A 16,214-nucleotide genomic window follows, 5' to 3' on the forward strand; every position below is an offset into this window, starting at 1 on the left:
GCCCGCTGCTGGGAAAGTGGTTTATCGAGGCTCCATTTCTTATTTTTCCCTACGGCCTTGTGAGAAAACCGTCAGTCGGGAGCAGCATGAATCGGGAGCTGAGGCGTGTGTGGTCTGAGAGATGTCTCTGCCCAGAGAAGGTGCCAGTCGCTTAGTGTGCTGCCTTCTGACCTCTTCTCCTTTCTCCCCCCTTGCTTGAGGCTGCTCTGAATGTCTTGGTCCTCACTGCTCTACTACAGTTTTAAAAACAGACAAAATCCCTGCTGACCTTCTGGGAAGGGGAGCCCCCCTTCCTGACAGGTAGTTGCCCTGAAGCGGGTTGCGTCCCTGAGGAGCTCCCTTAGGTCCTGGGAACTGGCGAGATGACCAGTTCCCAGGGAGTGATGACAAAGCAAAACCAAACCCAAGGCCTCTCGGACCACATTTGGATAGGAAATTTGCCCTTAGTATGTTTTTTTAAAAAAGGGATTTTCTAGCCAGAACGTGTATTTCCAGCCTGCTTTGTATCCGCATGTGCAGAGTGTTTTCTCGAGTAGTTTAGAGAAACTCCTTGGTTTGCCCTTGAGGCGCAGACAGAACTTGCTGGGGCATTAGTGTTCCCGCTTTCTTGTGGCTGAGAGCGTGGTCCTCTGCCCTTCAGGGAGGACTGGCAGGTAGTGTCCACTGAGGTTGCAGAGTGTGGAGCTTGTAAAATACGGATTCCAGGGTCCCCCTGGAGAAGTTTGACTCCCTTAGTGGGGTTTTTAAAGGTCACGCAGTTGAGTCCGTCGGATCTGGGTTTGGTGAGGTCAGGAGAGCTCTGGCTGGGAGAGGGGACTGTGGTGATTTTGCCCACGCTTGCAGGAGAGTCAAGGGGCCTGCCCGGCTTTGGATGGGGAGGGTGGGAAGGGCCCTTCCTCCAGCCTTCTCCTTGCAGGGCACGGCCAGCCCAGTGCACGGGGGTGGAAGGAGGTGGGTGAGGCAGCCGCGGGGACCCTAAAGTGACACGTGGCCTGTTGGGATTGTTCCTTCTGAGTCCTTGTATGGGTGATGAGGGAATGCTTTTATTTTTCTACTTAAAGGATTCTAACCTGCCCTCCTAACCTGCCTTCTGCCCTTGTCTTGGGACAGCTGAAGCTGACCGTGTGGAGGACGAGTGCGAGGCCCTGTGCCTTCACTCCGTTTCCCATCTAGACACTTTGTCCCGTTTAGTATTTAGGTGCTTCTGTTTTGCTGGGCATTAAACTGTGTAGTAGACCTCAGGATACTGGCCTCTGAGTACCTGGCATGTCCATCTTTAAAATGACAACCTTCTTCTTTAGTTTCCAGAACCTTCTTCCACTTTTGTCATCGATTAGGACTTCGGTGTTTTTGAGGAGGCCAGGGTGGTTTGCCCGTAGCACGTCCTGGGGTCTGGGTGGTTTCGGGTTCGAGTTAAACGACTGAGGTAAGGATTCCTCAGTGATCTGTACTTCCACGGGGCCTGTCGGGAAGTGCTTATGTGACCCGTCGTACTGCTGGGGCTCAGTTCTGACCCTTGGCTTACGCTGACGCCTGCAGGTCTCCGCACTGCGAGGCTGCCCTTCGCCTTTGTGCCTGCCGTGTAAGCTGTGCAGTGGGGCCCAGAGCCTTTTTCCCCTGATGCTCTTAGCATCCCATGACGATCCTTGCTGAGCTTATTGCTGTCGTGGTGGCAGCCAGGCGGTCGCGGGGCCTTTTGGCGTGCCCTGCACTGGGGACATCTGGTTCTGAGGGTGGTGTTTGGCATCTAAGAAAGTGGTGTGTATTTTGGTCTGTGGAAGTGATTACCTCTGCTTTTAAGGATCTGAAGATGATACGGTGTCATTTGTGAACTTAGCCATTCAGTTCCGAGCTCGCCGGTACCTTTGTGCTGCTTTCCATGCGGCCAGCTAGAGTCAGCCCCCGACTCCTGTGGACGCCATGAGCCGCGCTCTGTCTGGGTGGACTTTGGGAGTGAACAGGAGGGTTGATTGAAATGGAGAGGCAGTGGTGTGTATGAGCAGGAGTGACAGACGTGCAGAGAGGTAGAGCTAAGTGTTTAGAGCTGCACATCCACGGCTCCGCGGTAACGGCGGGTTTGTATCTCGTGGCATGTGGAGGACGGCGAAGCGTTTCCCCCAGTGATAATTAGTCTGCAGACAGTTGATGAGGATGTCCCGGAACTCGGCTTTGCCCCGAGGGACGAACACGTGCACAACATGCCTCTAGGGCAGCCTCAGGAGCCTTGCGTGGCAGGTAAAGCACATTCGTGCACCTGGGATACGGGAGAGGCTGGAAGTCCTGCAAGAGGGGCAGCCGCGTGGGGCTGGGCTGGAGAGAGAGACCCTTCAGGCGGCCGGGCTTGGGAAGGTGCGTGGGCGGAGACCGGGGTGGGAGAGCCTGCCTCGGCTTCCTAGCTGGCCCCGGCTCAGTTGAACCAACGAGACCGCCTGGATCTGATGAACTGTCCTGAAGAGGAATACAGGAGAATCTGAGTTGCGGCTTTCTGGGTCTTCCTTTCTTGGGGTACGTGATAACCTTGAACTTGGGGAAGTTTTAGTGTTGGGGATTATAATAGGCAGGGAAGGGTGTTTGGTCTTGACGGGTGCCCAAGCATTCTGAAACACATTTGGAATGGCGGCCAGTAAAGGATGGAGCGCTCCGGTGGGGGGTGTGCCGGCAGGGACACTGTCGTCCTGTTGTGTCATCGTGCTCACGCGGGCCGCTCTGGCAAATGGTACTTCCCTTGAGAGCCTCCTCACCTGACGTCTGTCTGAATGTTTGATGGCATCTATTCAAGTCTCCTGTTAAGCACCAACCACTGTCTTTTCTGACCACTTAAAATTTCTCCCTGATGGGAAGTTCCTTTGCACGGCACTGAGCAGTTTAGAGAGACTGTCGTCTGTCGTCCTAACAGCTGATTGTCGGGAAGCCCTTTGGATTTTCACCACGCGGTGGGGCTTCTGATCCACTTCTCTGTCCCACTGGGCTCCCTTCCTTCGGACCCTCGCAGAAAGGAGAGGTTTAGTACGCTTGCCCTGCCTCCTGGCTCCTTGCAGCAGCTCTGTATCCCGGTTTTCACTGGTTGTGCTGGCTGGTGATTTTTAACTTTTCAGTACTTTTAAAAATGTAAATAATGCGTCAGAAGCCTGTGTTTCTCCATTTGTCATCTTAGAGCCTGCTCCTGTGTGGAAGAGGAAGAACCCGTGCTACTCCATGGGGCTGGGGGACAGCACGGAGAGAGGGGCACTTTGTTATGGCCATGTTCCCCCGTGGTGTCCGTGGGCAGGGTTAGTGTCTACAGGTTTCCTGTCTGCTGCAGTGACCCTTTCCTGGCCCTCTGGCCAGAGAAGGCAAGCTTTTCTTGGGGCGGTTTTTTCCTCTTTGGCGAATCTGGGCTGTGGGTTTCACTCAGTCTGTGGCTTTTGAAGTAAAACAAAGCAAAAACCTCACGAAACCCAGACAGCCCGCTGCCATGCTTCTTGGGCCCTGCATAAAGCGTCTGCCTCCCTCCGGCTACGGGTCATCTTAGCATCGCTTTTGTGCGGCGCGCCCAGGGCGTTTAGCTGCGCTTTGCTGGAGGAATAGGGCAGTGTCTTTCAGCTCCTTGCTGTTGGCTGTCTGTGGGCTCCTGTTCCTGACCATGGATTAAAGGCCCGGTAGCTTACCTGAATGCACAGCTGTGTAGCTGAGAGAGGGGGGATGGCCTCACTGCAGGGCTGAGGCTGGGAGCAGGTGGGCGAAATCTGGGGGGAAGGGTCTGGATGCCCTCCGTGGCCAGGTAGAGGGATGTCTCTGTGTATCCCAGTTCTCTCGTCTCCAGCGAGGGGTGATCTGGGTTTGAAATCGGTGCTGGAACTCTTAGGCTATTTCATTTTGGTTAGAACCACCTCCTTTCTCCTTTTCTGTGTCTGTGTCGTGGGTCTAGTAGCACCTGGAACTAGTCACTTGTTAGGGCCCCCGTGTAGGCAGCTGGCTTTCCTTACTGGGGTCTTTCCTTCTAGCAGCTTCTGGGGAAGGGGCTTCTGTGGCGCGGCAGGTGCTCCGGTCCTGATGCTGCCGCGCTGGCTGAGGCGCCCTGGGGCAGGGCTGGGGATGCTGTCACACCTTGGTTAGAACACCCGGCCTTTAGGAGCCCGTCTGCTTCCTGGTCTCAAGAATTCCCTGAAGCCACCTCCGGATCGCTTAGGGCCTTAGCCATAGGGCCTGCAGCACCGGGATAGACGGCTTCATTACCAAAGCTGCTTCTGTCATTTTGAGGGAACCTCGAGAGGCATGAGAGTAACGTGTGTTTACTCTGCCACCTCTGAGCCCTTTATCCAAGTTTGCGCTTTGTAACTGTTGGCTCTAAGTTTTTTTTTTTTTTAAAGATTTTATTTATATATTTGACAGAGATCACAAGTGGGCAGAGAGGCAGGCAGATAGAGAGAGAGGGAGAAGCAGGCTCCCTGCCAGACAGAGAGCCCAAAGTGGGGCTGATCCCAGAACCCTGAGATCATGACCTGAGCCGAAGGCAGAGGCTTAACCCGCTGAGCCGCCCAGGCGCCCCGGCTCTAAGTTTTTAATGCGATGTACTCAGTACCTTTTGGGCTCTAAAGGTTCACCGCTACCTTAATGTAAGCCCTAGCAGGTCCGGCAGCAGGCGGGTGGCTTTTCTTTGCGGGCCTGCCTCCTTGGCCTTGGCAGGCAGACTGCGGGCCTGGCATAGGCTGGTGGTGCGCTGCATCTGGGCGGGCGTCTGAGACCACTGCCCCTTCCCCGGCCTGCTTGCTGTGGACCTGTGACAGGCACGCACGCGGCTGAGGAAAAATGCAGTGACTGAGCTGCTTCCGTCTTTGTTCTCCTGGGACCTTTGTCACACAGTCTTCTGGGGCCCGGGAGCCTGGTTCTCCTTTGCAAAACAAAGCTGTCACGAAGTCTCTGCAGCGCCCGCCTGGTGGTGCTTCAGCCTCTCCGGTGGTTCCTGCTTGTGACCGTTGCTCCTCATGGAGGGTGACGGATGCTTCCATTGTGCTGGTTATCCTCCCTCCCTCCGCAGGGTTTTGTACCCCCCCTTCCTGGAAACGCCCTAAAAGATGTGTCTGGGGTTCTTCTTACATGGGTGGTCCCTGTCCTTTCTCGTGTTTGGGCGTTGGTACAGTGGAAACCCCAAATCAGATGAGCCCTCATTCTCATTTTACAGCGCCGAATCGCTTGGGGCCACGTTGGGTGACTGTGGTATGTACTGGTAGAATCCGTCGTCGAACTAATCTTATCCCTGGAGCGTAGGAGTAGGCGGAATGAACAAACCCTGCAGAAGCCAAGGAGGCGACATCCCTGCTGGGCCCTGTTCTGCACGCACCCGGTCGGTCCCGACCGCTTGATTACACTTAAATAGCACGACTTTAAGATTCCTCTCCGCTCGTCTCGTCACAAAATCAGATTCCTTTTGACAATGTGATAGGACAGAACTGTATTTTTAAACTTTGTGAACCACACGCTAGAACTGTGCCAAAAGTAAGTTTCTTGCCTCAAAAATAGCTTTCTCAGAAACTCCCTGGAGGCGCTGACTCGTGCCCGGTGAGGCGGACGGGCCCGGCCAGCCGCACCTGGGGGCTCTCGGCGCCGGCCCTGACAGTGTCCACGTGTTTCCTTCCACTCCCCGCTGTTCTCTTCTTGCGTCTGGCCTGGGGTGTCCTCTGCCCATGGCCTCTTTCCTTCCTCCGGAGGGCCCCGGGGGCCAGAGGCGGTCATGGGGGGACGGTCTGGGGTCGGCTGAGCAGCCGTGGTGGTTGAGCCTCCCGGGAGCGTGGACAGTGGCCGAGGGAACGTGAAGACCTGGCAGGGTCCTCGTGGGTTTGCCCTCGGCTCTCCGTGCTGCTCTGCCTCGGCGGCTGTGGCCTGTGACGTGTGACTCCAGGCCGGCCAAGCGCTGCTCGGATGGCCGGCTTGTCGGCTGTGGCCCCGGGCTGCTCTGCCTCGCCGGGAAGAACGTTCCCGAATCTGCTGCCCGCACTGAGGGAGGGTGGTGCCAGGATGGCCCCGAGGTTCCGGCTTCTGTGCTGCGGCTCCTGCTGTCCCGACTTGTTACTACAGCAGCGGAAGGTCTGACGGAGGTCCTCTTTGTGCTCCAGCGCTCGCCTTTGTGCTCTGGGGAGGGTCGTTCCGATACCCGCGACTCTCCGTGAATTCGGAGCCAGCTGAGCTGACGCGCGAGGGCGGGACTCCCACGGTGGGAGGACGTGCGGGGGTGTTCGAGCCCTGTCCTCCCTCCTCAAGGTGGCGCGCCACCGGGCCACCTCGCGATCAGCACGGCCCTGCGGGTTCGCAGCCATTCCTGAGCCGCAGGCGTCGCAGTGTTCTTCCTGTCGCGTGCCGGCACCCTTCCTTTGAAAGTCGGCCTCACTGCTGTGGGGACTCCAGTGGCCTCCCTCCAGGCTCCGGGTCGGACTCAGCCCCGGGGACGCCTTCAGGCCACTTGCATGAGGGCCTGGGGCCGTGCCCCCCCCCCCCCCCCCCCCCCCGCCCCGTGGGGCTGCTTGGAACTCCCGACAGCCGCCGCCACCTGTAAGGGAGCTGGTTTAAGCCACAGGGTGTGACTGACCGGTGTAGACACGACAAGGAGGGCGTTCAGAGGTTAGGGTGCTGATGCCCTCTGGTGGCTCGTAGGACCCCAGGCACAGGCCGAGGCTCCGTCCCGGGGACGGGCGTGAGCAGGAGCAAGGTCAGGCGTCGGGCAGACCCCTTGCCGGAGGCTGCTGCGGAGCCTCTGCCTTCAGCCCGGAGCTTGCGAAGGGAAGGGACACTGTGTGTTCTGGAGTGAGCAGGACTCCGCGGGCACTGCTGTCCCTGTTTGCAGTAACGACCTGTCCGTGTCTCAGCCAGAGAGGTGTCAGCTCATCCTTCATGTCAGCGTGGCTGGACTGGCCCGGCCGCTTCGCTTACTGTCTTCGTGATTTGAAGACACTCTCCCCGCCAGGAATCCCTTCTGCTGGGGAAGTGCAGCCCGTTCTCGCCAGTTCTCAACAGGTGCGTTCAGCAGCAGCCCCAGAGGTCTAGCTTTCTGCTCCGTGTCAGCTGCACAGAGGGTGTTGCTGTGCCCCAGGCTCCGCTTTCTCCATCCAGGCTGATGCGAGGCTCCAGCGGGAGCTGCTGCCGCTGTCCTCGGAAGGAGAGGCCAGGGAGGTTGGTTGGAACAGCCCGAGGGCCCCCGGCCTCTGCTTGGGGCTGGCCTGCATCGTCCTGCTCTGAGCGGGCGCATGTCCGTGGGCTCCCAGCTCGTTGGCCGGAGCCCATGGAAGGCATGGTGGTGGGTGGGCAGTGCGTGGGGAGCGCGTAGACACCGCTGCCGCACTGACCTTGAGTTAGGTTCGAAAATAGTGTGATGGGTGTGACCGTTCTGGATCGGGTCAGCGTCTGCTCTTAGAACTTGTGCCTTTGAAACCCGTTTACTTTGCAACGATATTCTCTTGGTTAAGGCTTTCCTGAAAACCACGGTGGCTCCTCCTCCTCGAACGGCCCTCCGGTATCGAGCGGGAGGTTTATGTGTTGGGCGCTCCTGCAGGTACACACAGGTCACCCTCCCAGCACTGCCCTGCCACGCGGATGCTGGTGATGCTTGGTTGACCTGCGCGACACAACCCCACTGTCCCGTACGGCAGCCTTCCTGATTCCTGCTGTTCGTTCAGGAGCTGAACCTGGTAGTGGGTGTGACCGAAGAAAGGAGGACCGTGGCAGTGTAGAGTGAGCTCAGGACTCCCAGGAGTTAAGGGTGGGAGCGTGAATCTGGGCCAGGTACTCAGGTCGTTGGTGGCCTGTGGTGCCCGTTCTGGGGATGTCACTGACAGTATTTCTGGGGGTGAGTGGTCAGGGCGGTGGGTGCTCTGAGGGGGTGGTTCCCCTGGGCCTCTGCCAGGCAGGTCAGGGAGGGACTCTGGGCAGGTGGCCTGTCAGGCCAGGTGGTGTCTTCCTGGCACAGATGACGCACCTTCTCCCCGCTGCCTCCCATCTGCAGCTGAGCGCCGCCACATCTGAGGCCACACGTGCCGTCCCTTCTTCCCAAGGTCCTTTCTGCTCTCCCGTGGTGGGGGCTACTGAACCGAGCCTGCGCCTCTGGCCTCCTCTGAGGGCAGGCTGCAGCTCACGTGTGCGCGTCTCTTGGCTGAGGGTGGCAAGGGGGTCCTGCCAGGCCTGTGGCCCTTTGCTGTGGCCCGACTCCTGTCATCCAGAGCCTGGGGAGTGCCTTACTCCTCCTTCCAGGGTGTTGTGAAGCACCGCCCCACCCCGATTTCCCCTTCAGCCTTTACAGACGTCTCAGACCACCTTCTGAACCTGCCCTCATCACCCTGCTCCCCCACGTTTTCTCCTCTGCTAACTCTCTCCACCCTGGTTTGCCTGTCCTCCAGGTGGCACCGTTAAGTGGTGTCGTGTGTCAGAGGTGCCCTTGCAGGTGGGCTAGCGGAGTCTCCTCTCTCTGGCGAGGCAGGTGGTGCCGGGCCGTGTGCTGAGCTTCCACAGGCCGGCAGGCCCGTGCTCGTGTGCCGTCCCGCCTTGCCCTCCGTCTTGTCGGGATCTGGGAGTGCCTCGATGTGGGGGTCCATCTAGCCTGGTTTGTCTGGGGTGGTCCTGGTTTACATCTGTTCTCGCGGACTGACTTTCCTGTTCTCTCCGAGCGGCGCCATGTGGCCGGTAGCTGTGTGTGGCGGCCACGGCCGGGCCCGCCGGACTCGCGTTCTGTCTGGTCTGCGCTTCGTGTCTCGCCTGTGCTGCTTTGTTGAGAGCCCTTTGCATCCGTCTCCCCTTTCTTTTAAGATTCTGTCCAAATTGTACCTCGTACGGGGACATCCAGGACTAGCCAGTGTTGGTAGAGAAACAGCCCGGAGCCTTCGCTGGTAGCGTTTGGTGTCAGCCGGCTCCGTGACATTCCCTTTTGTCAGTGAAGGTAAGTGTCCCCCCCTGCGGGCTCCCCCAGCGGAGGTAGGGGCTTGGTCTGCGAGAGTGGCTGGAGGACATGGCCGCATCACGCCGAGAACCCCCATGCCGAGAGCCCCAGTCTCTGCCCTGACCTCACTGCTTGGCCAGGGAGCGGGGAGCTGTCCCTGGAGGTGTTTGCTGTCTGTGATGTCCTGTGCTGCCCCCACCACTCGCCTGGGGGCCTTTGGCCGAGCCTAGGAGGAAGAGTATTCTGCTTTGAGAAGGATGACGGCAGTGCCCTGCTTTGATTGGACCGAGAATATGTTCTTGGCCAGAATCTGTTTGGTGTTTGGCATCTTTCCCCGATAAAGGAAGTCGTTCGTTTTGGGGTGATTCTCTCATATCTGTACGGGCGTGTTTCCTTTTAGGCCTTTCTGCCTGTAATTGTACTTGCGGAATACACGGTCATCAACTTGAATTTCGGAACATCTTATCTCAATTTTGTCTTAATCTCCTGCTATTTTTGGTGGAGGAGTTGGTGGAGAGAGCCACAGCCATCGTTCCTTGATGGGCGGTTGTTGGTAGATTTGCGGTCTCATCAGAGCTCATTCCGGAGGCTGCAGCTGTAAGGGAGCCCCATGTTCCTTGGGGCATCTAGCTGATCCCGAGTTGGGGGCCGCGACATAGGGGAGCGCTGTGTGCAGCAGCCCTGTGGCTGCCGGAGTCCGGGGCAGGCCAGGCTGGCCCTCCTTGGGCTGCAGACTGTGTCGGCAGATTCCTAGCAGCCCGTTCTGGGTGGGGGAGATGGGACCCCCAGACTGAGAATCTCAGAAGGACTATCCTTTCCCTCCTGTTGCAAGGAGGTGTGTCTCCGCAGTCAGGCCCGGTGGCAGGGGTGCCGTGGCGCTGTGGGGAGCCGCACGCCCTCTGCTGCTGTCCGTGTCCTCTGTCCTGCATCTGCTCCACTCACAGCAGCTGCCCTTGAGGCTCACGCTGCCTGCCCCCCCGCCTCTGCCTCCTGTGCTGCTTGGATTTTGGGTGTGATAAACGGGCTCGGGGTGAGGTCGACTGTGAGTCTCACCCTGAGAGTTAATTGCGTGAAAAGGCTTTGAATAGTGGAGCGCAGGGAGGGACCGTCCCATGGACGCATTTGCACGCAGGCGTGGCTGCCAGGTGGTGGCGAGGAGCCCAGGAGCCCGGGCTGCAGGCACGGCTCGCCCCAGCTGTGAGCAGACCCGAGTGCACACTGGGGGCCGCCCTGCCCCTTCCGTGCTGCTGTGTTTCCCGCCGGGAGCCTTGGCGTGCTGCAGCGTCCGTGCTGTCAGGGTGGGAGGGTGTGAGCGAGAGGCTAGTCTGTCGGAGGCAGCAGCTGAAAGGCTGGGAGTTCTGGACGGGCACCTAAGCCCTCGGATGGTGTGGGGTCACCTCGAGTGGAGCGGGAGTGGGCCGGTGCCGAGCGGCGCGGGGCGGGGGCGTGCCGGGCAGCACCCGGCTGGATGCCCGCGCTCCCTTCTGCACCTGCGGTGTGCGGTCTCTGCCCCGGGCCCCCCTGTCATCGAGGGTGCTTTCTGCTTGGTAGCTGTGTTGTAGAGAACGATTTCCTTTGGTGAAACGTAGTTACTGGTTGGTCTGTTTCACAGGAAACCACGGGCTTGGCGTGCAGGAGTCTGGGATTTTAAATCTCGTTCCTTCTCCAGCATGGGAGGCACGCGCATGTTGCTGTGTCCTGTCCTCCTCATTGCCGGTGCGTGTTCTTCCCGTGCCGAGGATGAGGAGCCGGAGGGGCCGCGGGTGGGGCCTCGGGTGTCGGTGCCTCCGGGAGACGGAGGCTGTGACCTCCTCCAGCTGAGGAGGCGGGCGGCTCCCTTGGTGAGTGCAGGGAGGCCCCCCATGCCTCACCCGCAGCCCTGCTCCCTTCCCTCCGCCTTGCCCTGTGCTTTGTGTTTGCTCTGTGTGTCACTCTTGTGTTTCTTTTGACATTAAACTTACTGACTTTTTACATGTTTTACTGTTTTGGGGGGAAACTGGTAGGATAATTTTACTTGGAGAACATTGGATTCTGCTGTACATTTAATTCACGACTGTTAACATTTTGATGGGGGGGAGGTGCTCTTCAGAGATGCTGATTTAATTATCTGGGATTTGGCTTGAGTATCTTGGTTTTCTAAATTCCTGGAGATGCTGGCACGAGGCCTCCCCTGAGAACCACGGCTCCCAGGGCCACCTGAGGAAAGGCGGACCTTGGTGTTCACTTCCTTCCCTCCTGCGGGCCCGTGACCCTAGCCATCGTGGACGTGTGCTGGTCTTGGGGCAACGTGCCTAGGGTGCCCTTGGGCGCTGAGTGTCCCCGGATGGTGCTGTGTGCTGCGCGTCCCGCGGCTTCTCCCCTGCGCCCACTTTCGCCGAGGTCTTTCTGTGAAAGTCCTCCTGAGGCTTTGCCCTTGTTCCCATGCGGCAAATTGAACTCAACGATTTGTCTGGTTTTGGTTTTTGTTGAATGGATTCCTGATTCAGGAAATAGTCGGCTATCTCTTTCTAGAGAAAGGTCTTCGTCCAAACATTTCATCGATCCGGAATGTGTGTTCTTCCTCCGTGGCGAGTGTTCGTCTCCTCGCATTGTGTCGTTTCCGGGTAAGAAATGCGGTGCGGATGTGAATTCGCTCAAGTTCTGATGTCACATGGAAGCCCATTGGCGGGCGGCGGCGGCCAACCCGACGCTTCCCGGTGTCCAAGTGAGATATATAGTTCTGGAATAACAGGAAACTTCAGTTTCAACATCCTGTTTTTCTGGGTTTTGTGCCTTGCCGCTGCCTCAGCACAATGAAGGTTAGTAGACTTTTTATGTGAATTCTTCTCGTAGAATGCCGCACGTTTCGTTTTTCTATCTCTAAAACGAGAGCTTTAGCGCTGAAAGACCTGATCAGCGCGCCTGCACTTCACAGGCTAAGGGGTGTTCGTGTTCTGCGCGTGAGGAAGCCGAGGCCTATTGACGTTCTTACCCTTAATTCCCTTAGAAAACAAAACAAAACAACTAACACACTAAAAACTGTAGATGGACGCGTCAGCCTACAGCATGCTCTCATTTGACTTGCGATTTCTTGAATATACAATGAATATTCAATTCAGTTCAGTTTCTTGAATATGCAATGAATGAATCACATTGTGTCGTAGAAGCTGATTCTATTTTTTTTTTTTTTTAAAGATTTTATTTATTTATTTGACAGGCAGAGAGGCAGGCAGAGAGAGAGGAGGAAGCAGGCTCCCTGCTGAGCAGAGAGCCTGATGCGGGGCTCGATCCCAGGACCCTGAGATCATGACCTGAGCCGAAGGCAGCGGCTTAACCCACTGAGCCACCCAGGCGCCCCTCTAAAGATGCTGTGTTCTGAGGGGGCTTTGACAGGAAGGATCTGGCGTGAAATCCGCCTGACTGTGTCTGTCTGCTGCGGGAGAAGTGGCATCGGGAGCTGCACGGAAGGCGAAGATCCGGCCACACTTCTGCACTTGGGGCCCCGTCCAGCCTCTTCTAGCGTGTAGACAGGCAGGCCAAGCCGTGCGTCCGGCTCCACGCTTGACTCTGTGATGTGAGGGCCTCCTTTCTTGATGTTCTCCAGTTTTGGTTTCCCGTGTTTAAATAAACTGGGCCTCATGATTTTTACCCTTCGTGGAGCTAAATGCACAAGACTGTTAACTGGAGGTTCTTTGAGGGAGGCGGTGCTTAGACTTGGAATGGCTCATCTCCGCGGCCCTTGCCGTGCCTGCCCCTCGTGGGGACGTGTAGCACCCCTGGGCAGGTGGGTGCATTGACTGGTGCGTTTTCCCTTCAGCAGACAGCGGAGTTTTTACTGCGCGCCGGCCGTTTTGCTCCATGTTAGGTGTCGTGAAATCTGGGGTCTAGATTTTACAGTGTAGGGCAGTGTCTGCTCATGGTCACCAGTGTACTGGGGGAGGCTGCTTAGGGCACCTCACCAGGTGTGGTCGGGAAGTGTGGCCAGGAGAAGGCCTGTGAGAAAGGGTTAAGGGATGGGTGCCGGGAGGCGGGAGTGGAGGGTTCCTGGCAGGACGTGTGAGGTGGAGGAAGTAGGGGGAGAGGTGGCCAGCAGCCTGGAGAGGAAGCTGGGGCCCTCTTCCTCCCGCTCCTCCTTCCTGGGATGACTGATGTTTGTGCATTCTTGTCCTAGTGTGAGAAACTTGGAAGGCTGTTGACATGGTTTATGTTTGGGTATCTAAATACATCTTTGTTATCGACATCTCGGAAAGAAATCTTTTCATAATTTTCCTGGCGCATTTGTGGGTGATTTGACTACAGTTTTTCTCTGGAGGTTCCTCCCTGATCAGAAGCTGTGTGTAGTGTTCAGGCAGTATTTGGGAGTGAGGTCTGTGTGCAGTGGTGTGTGCACACCCATCGTGCGGCGGCTGGCAGGTATCTGGGCAGGCCATCGTGTGTACGCGTGTGAGAGCCAGGCCGACCCTCCCGCGTGCCTGGTCTGCGGGCGGCCGAGGTTGGAGGCGATGCAGACTACAGAGTCCTGGTCTGGCCTCAGGGCTGTGCCTGGACGGTGGAGGTGTCCTGTTCCCCTACCCTGAGCTGTCCCTCTTCTGGAACCTGCTTCTCTTTTCCCTTCCTCATGCTGCCAGTTCCACGTGGAACAGGCTGTGGCTAGGTTGGGTTTGTGGAGGCAGCTCAGCCCCACCGAGGGCCCCCAGCCTCCCAGCCGCAGCTCCCTGGCTGGGAGGGCTCCTCCCCAGCTCGCAGAGGGGTTGGGGCTATGTGGGGAGTTGGCTGTTACGAAGCTGGTCTCACGGCCTGTGTCCTGGATCAGCGCGTGCCTGGGTGAGGGAACTCGGTTGGACCCCTGCCTCTCTGCTGGCAGCCGCGTCCCCTGGTCTGCCCCTTCCGGCCGGCCTGCATCTCAGGACTTGCTCGGCGGCTCCCTCCTGCCACGGTCGTCTCGTTGCTGTGAGAACTTCGTTTATCCTGCTCCCAACCTATAAGACCCTACTAACTTGTTTAATTTTTCCTTTCAGACATTTGATGCAAATGATTTGTATCAGGGACAGAATTTTAACAAGGTCCTCAGTTCCTTAGTGACTCTAAACAAAGTAACAGCAGGTAAGACTTTTTTATTGAACTTGGGGGGGGGACGAAAGGGCAGAAACACGTGCTTTGTGGTTGGCGAGGCAACAGCGACCATTACCGGCGCGTAAAAATAAGGTGTCACGTTACATGCCCGGTTGTAAGTTCTGCTGTGATGTTTTTTTCTTATTCGATCAAAGTCTTCCTCTTGGGGCCGTGGGTGGGTAGTGGGTGTTCCCCTTTCTGTGGGCAGAAGCATGTCTAGCTGAAACGGTAGCGGAGGAGGAATGTTTCTGGTGCGGGCATGCTCCTGGGCCGGCTTGGAGCTAAAAGCGCTTCTCTGGGTCTTGATGAGGTTCGTGCTGGTCAGAGCTCCTGTCTAGGGTGCGCATGCAGTGGTGTTTCTGAGGTGTGACCATGACCAGGGGAGTGGCCATTGGATTGGCTCGTGAAGGGAAGCTGGGCCTGGGCCAGGCGTCCTGAGGGCGAAGAGGATGCCGGGGCGCTGAGTGGAGCTGGGCCCCCGACACTGTGAGGACAGGAGAGCTTCCGTGCGGATTTCTCGGAGGGAGGCCCGCCTGCCCCCTGAGCACCGAGCAGCTCTGTCTTTAGAGAGCTGTGTGGGTCGAAAAGGACTTAGTGGCTGCTGTGTTTTAAAGTCCTTTTTTCTTTTTCCACTTACTTTTTTTTTTTTTAAATTTTATTTATTTGACAGAGACAGAGATCACAAGTAGGCAGAGAGAGAGGGGGAAGCAGGCTCCCCGCTGAGCAGAGAGCCCAATGTGGGGCTCGATCCCAGGACCCTGAGATCATGACCCGAGGCGAAGGCAGAGGCTTAACCCACTGAGCCATCCAGGCGCCCCTCCATTTACTTTTATACATTTTTAGGTTCAGATTTACTGGAGCAAGTTAGAGCTTGAGGTTTTGTGATAAGAAACCTCTCGTGTGTTTTGTGAAGGGCTCTTGTCCTTTTCTTCCTGGCTCTGCAGATGGGATGTGGGGGGAGCAGTCCAAACAGTGGGCTGCAGTCCAGCTTGGGGTGCACTGTGCTCAGGGACTCAGGTGCCCCTTCCTAGAACTTGTTTGCTGGGATGGCGGTCCAGGTGCCACCCCCTCCCTGTGCAGAGGTGTGGGGTGGGTGTGGCACGGGGGGCGGGGGGCTGCCACCCAGAGCCCCTGCACCTGCTTGCCATCCCCGGGCAGGGCTCTTGATGTGGCTCTGTTTTCCCAGCTTGACTGTGCAGTTTAAAGTTGAAAACCTCCTAGGGCCATTGAGGCGGAAGTATCTGGGGGATTGGCTCCACTGATGTGTTGGGGGATTGGCTCCACTGATGCGTTAGGACCTTGTGTGAGCCAGTGTGGGAAGGTTGGTGAGCATCTGAGCCAGGAGGACGGAGAGACCCGGATGGAGGAGGGAAGGGGGTTCTAAGTCCAGGAGGAGGGGGAGAGACCCGGATGGAAGAGGGAAGGGGGTTTTAAGGCCAGGAGGAGTGGGAGACCCAGATGGAGGAGGGAAGGGCGTTCTAAGGCCAGGAGGAGGGGGAGAGACCTGGATGGAGGAGGGAAAGGATGCAGAGACGCACACACAGCACTATTCCGCCACTTGATGGTTAGCACACAGGACCTCAGGGCGTTCTTTAAAGGTTATGAGGCACTGAAGCTGTCTTCTCTGTCCCACACTGTAACAGAGGCAGCTTTAATGTGAACAGCCAGATTAGGAAGAGTTGTGGACCGGGGATCACGCAGTGACGGAAGTCTTAGAGCCCTGGACTCAGACGGAAGAAGCCGACGCAGGGCAGGCGCGGCTGCGTGTCTTTGCTGTGTGGGTCCTGCCTGCCGGCCGCTGCAGTGGCCACCTGGGCCTCAGTTTTGGGTCTGGGGACTGATAGGGGTCTTCTGCAGCCAGGGACGAGAGGGGCAGACACGGAGGCAATCGCACGTCATTTTTTGGAGACCCTTCTGCCCCGGGGCCTCTTTCTCTGGTGGCTTCTCAGGAGGGAGGAGGGCCGCTTTGGCCTTGCTGCTGCTCGCTGGGTCTCCCTGCAGTTGAAGACCAGGTGCCAGGTTAGGAAAGGGGGGGTGCCCTGGGGCAGCTTTGGTCCATGCCCTCGGATGGGGGCTCCTCGTCCCGAGCGTGGCCTGGATCTGATGTCTCCTAGGCACAATACTGTTGTTTGTACCCCTCTTGTGCACAAGTGTCTCACATACCGTTTAGAGCATTGGACACTTAGAAGATAATAAGGTGTTCTTGACAAAGATCTGTTTGGAA

The 16,214-nt window shown here is 57.5% G+C and overlaps 1 protein-coding gene across 8 annotated transcripts in view; it reads left to right on the top strand.

Annotated features, from left to right (window-relative positions):
- ARHGEF7 (Rho guanine nucleotide exchange factor 7) overlaps positions 1 to 16,214 on the top strand; it is a 122,231-nt gene that overhangs the window by 39,996 nt on the left and 66,021 nt on the right. For 2 of the 8 annotated variants that reach the window (XM_047720424.1, XM_047720425.1), the window contains exon 3: positions 13,897 to 13,981. The exons of 5 other annotated variants lie outside the window; for them this stretch is intronic. In XM_047720424.1, the coding sequence (XP_047576380.1) occupies positions 13,897 to 13,981 (85 nt within the window). Of the gene's footprint in view, positions 1 to 11,677; positions 11,698 to 13,896; positions 13,982 to 16,214 lie in introns of those variants that run through there. One more of the 8 variants, XM_047720426.1, reaches the window with a different exon arrangement.

This window comes from Lutra lutra, chromosome 3, assembly GCF_902655055.1.
Source record: "Lutra lutra chromosome 3, mLutLut1.2, whole genome shotgun sequence".
In the NCBI taxonomy this organism is placed as follows: domain Eukaryota; kingdom Metazoa; phylum Chordata; class Mammalia; order Carnivora; family Mustelidae; genus Lutra; species Lutra lutra.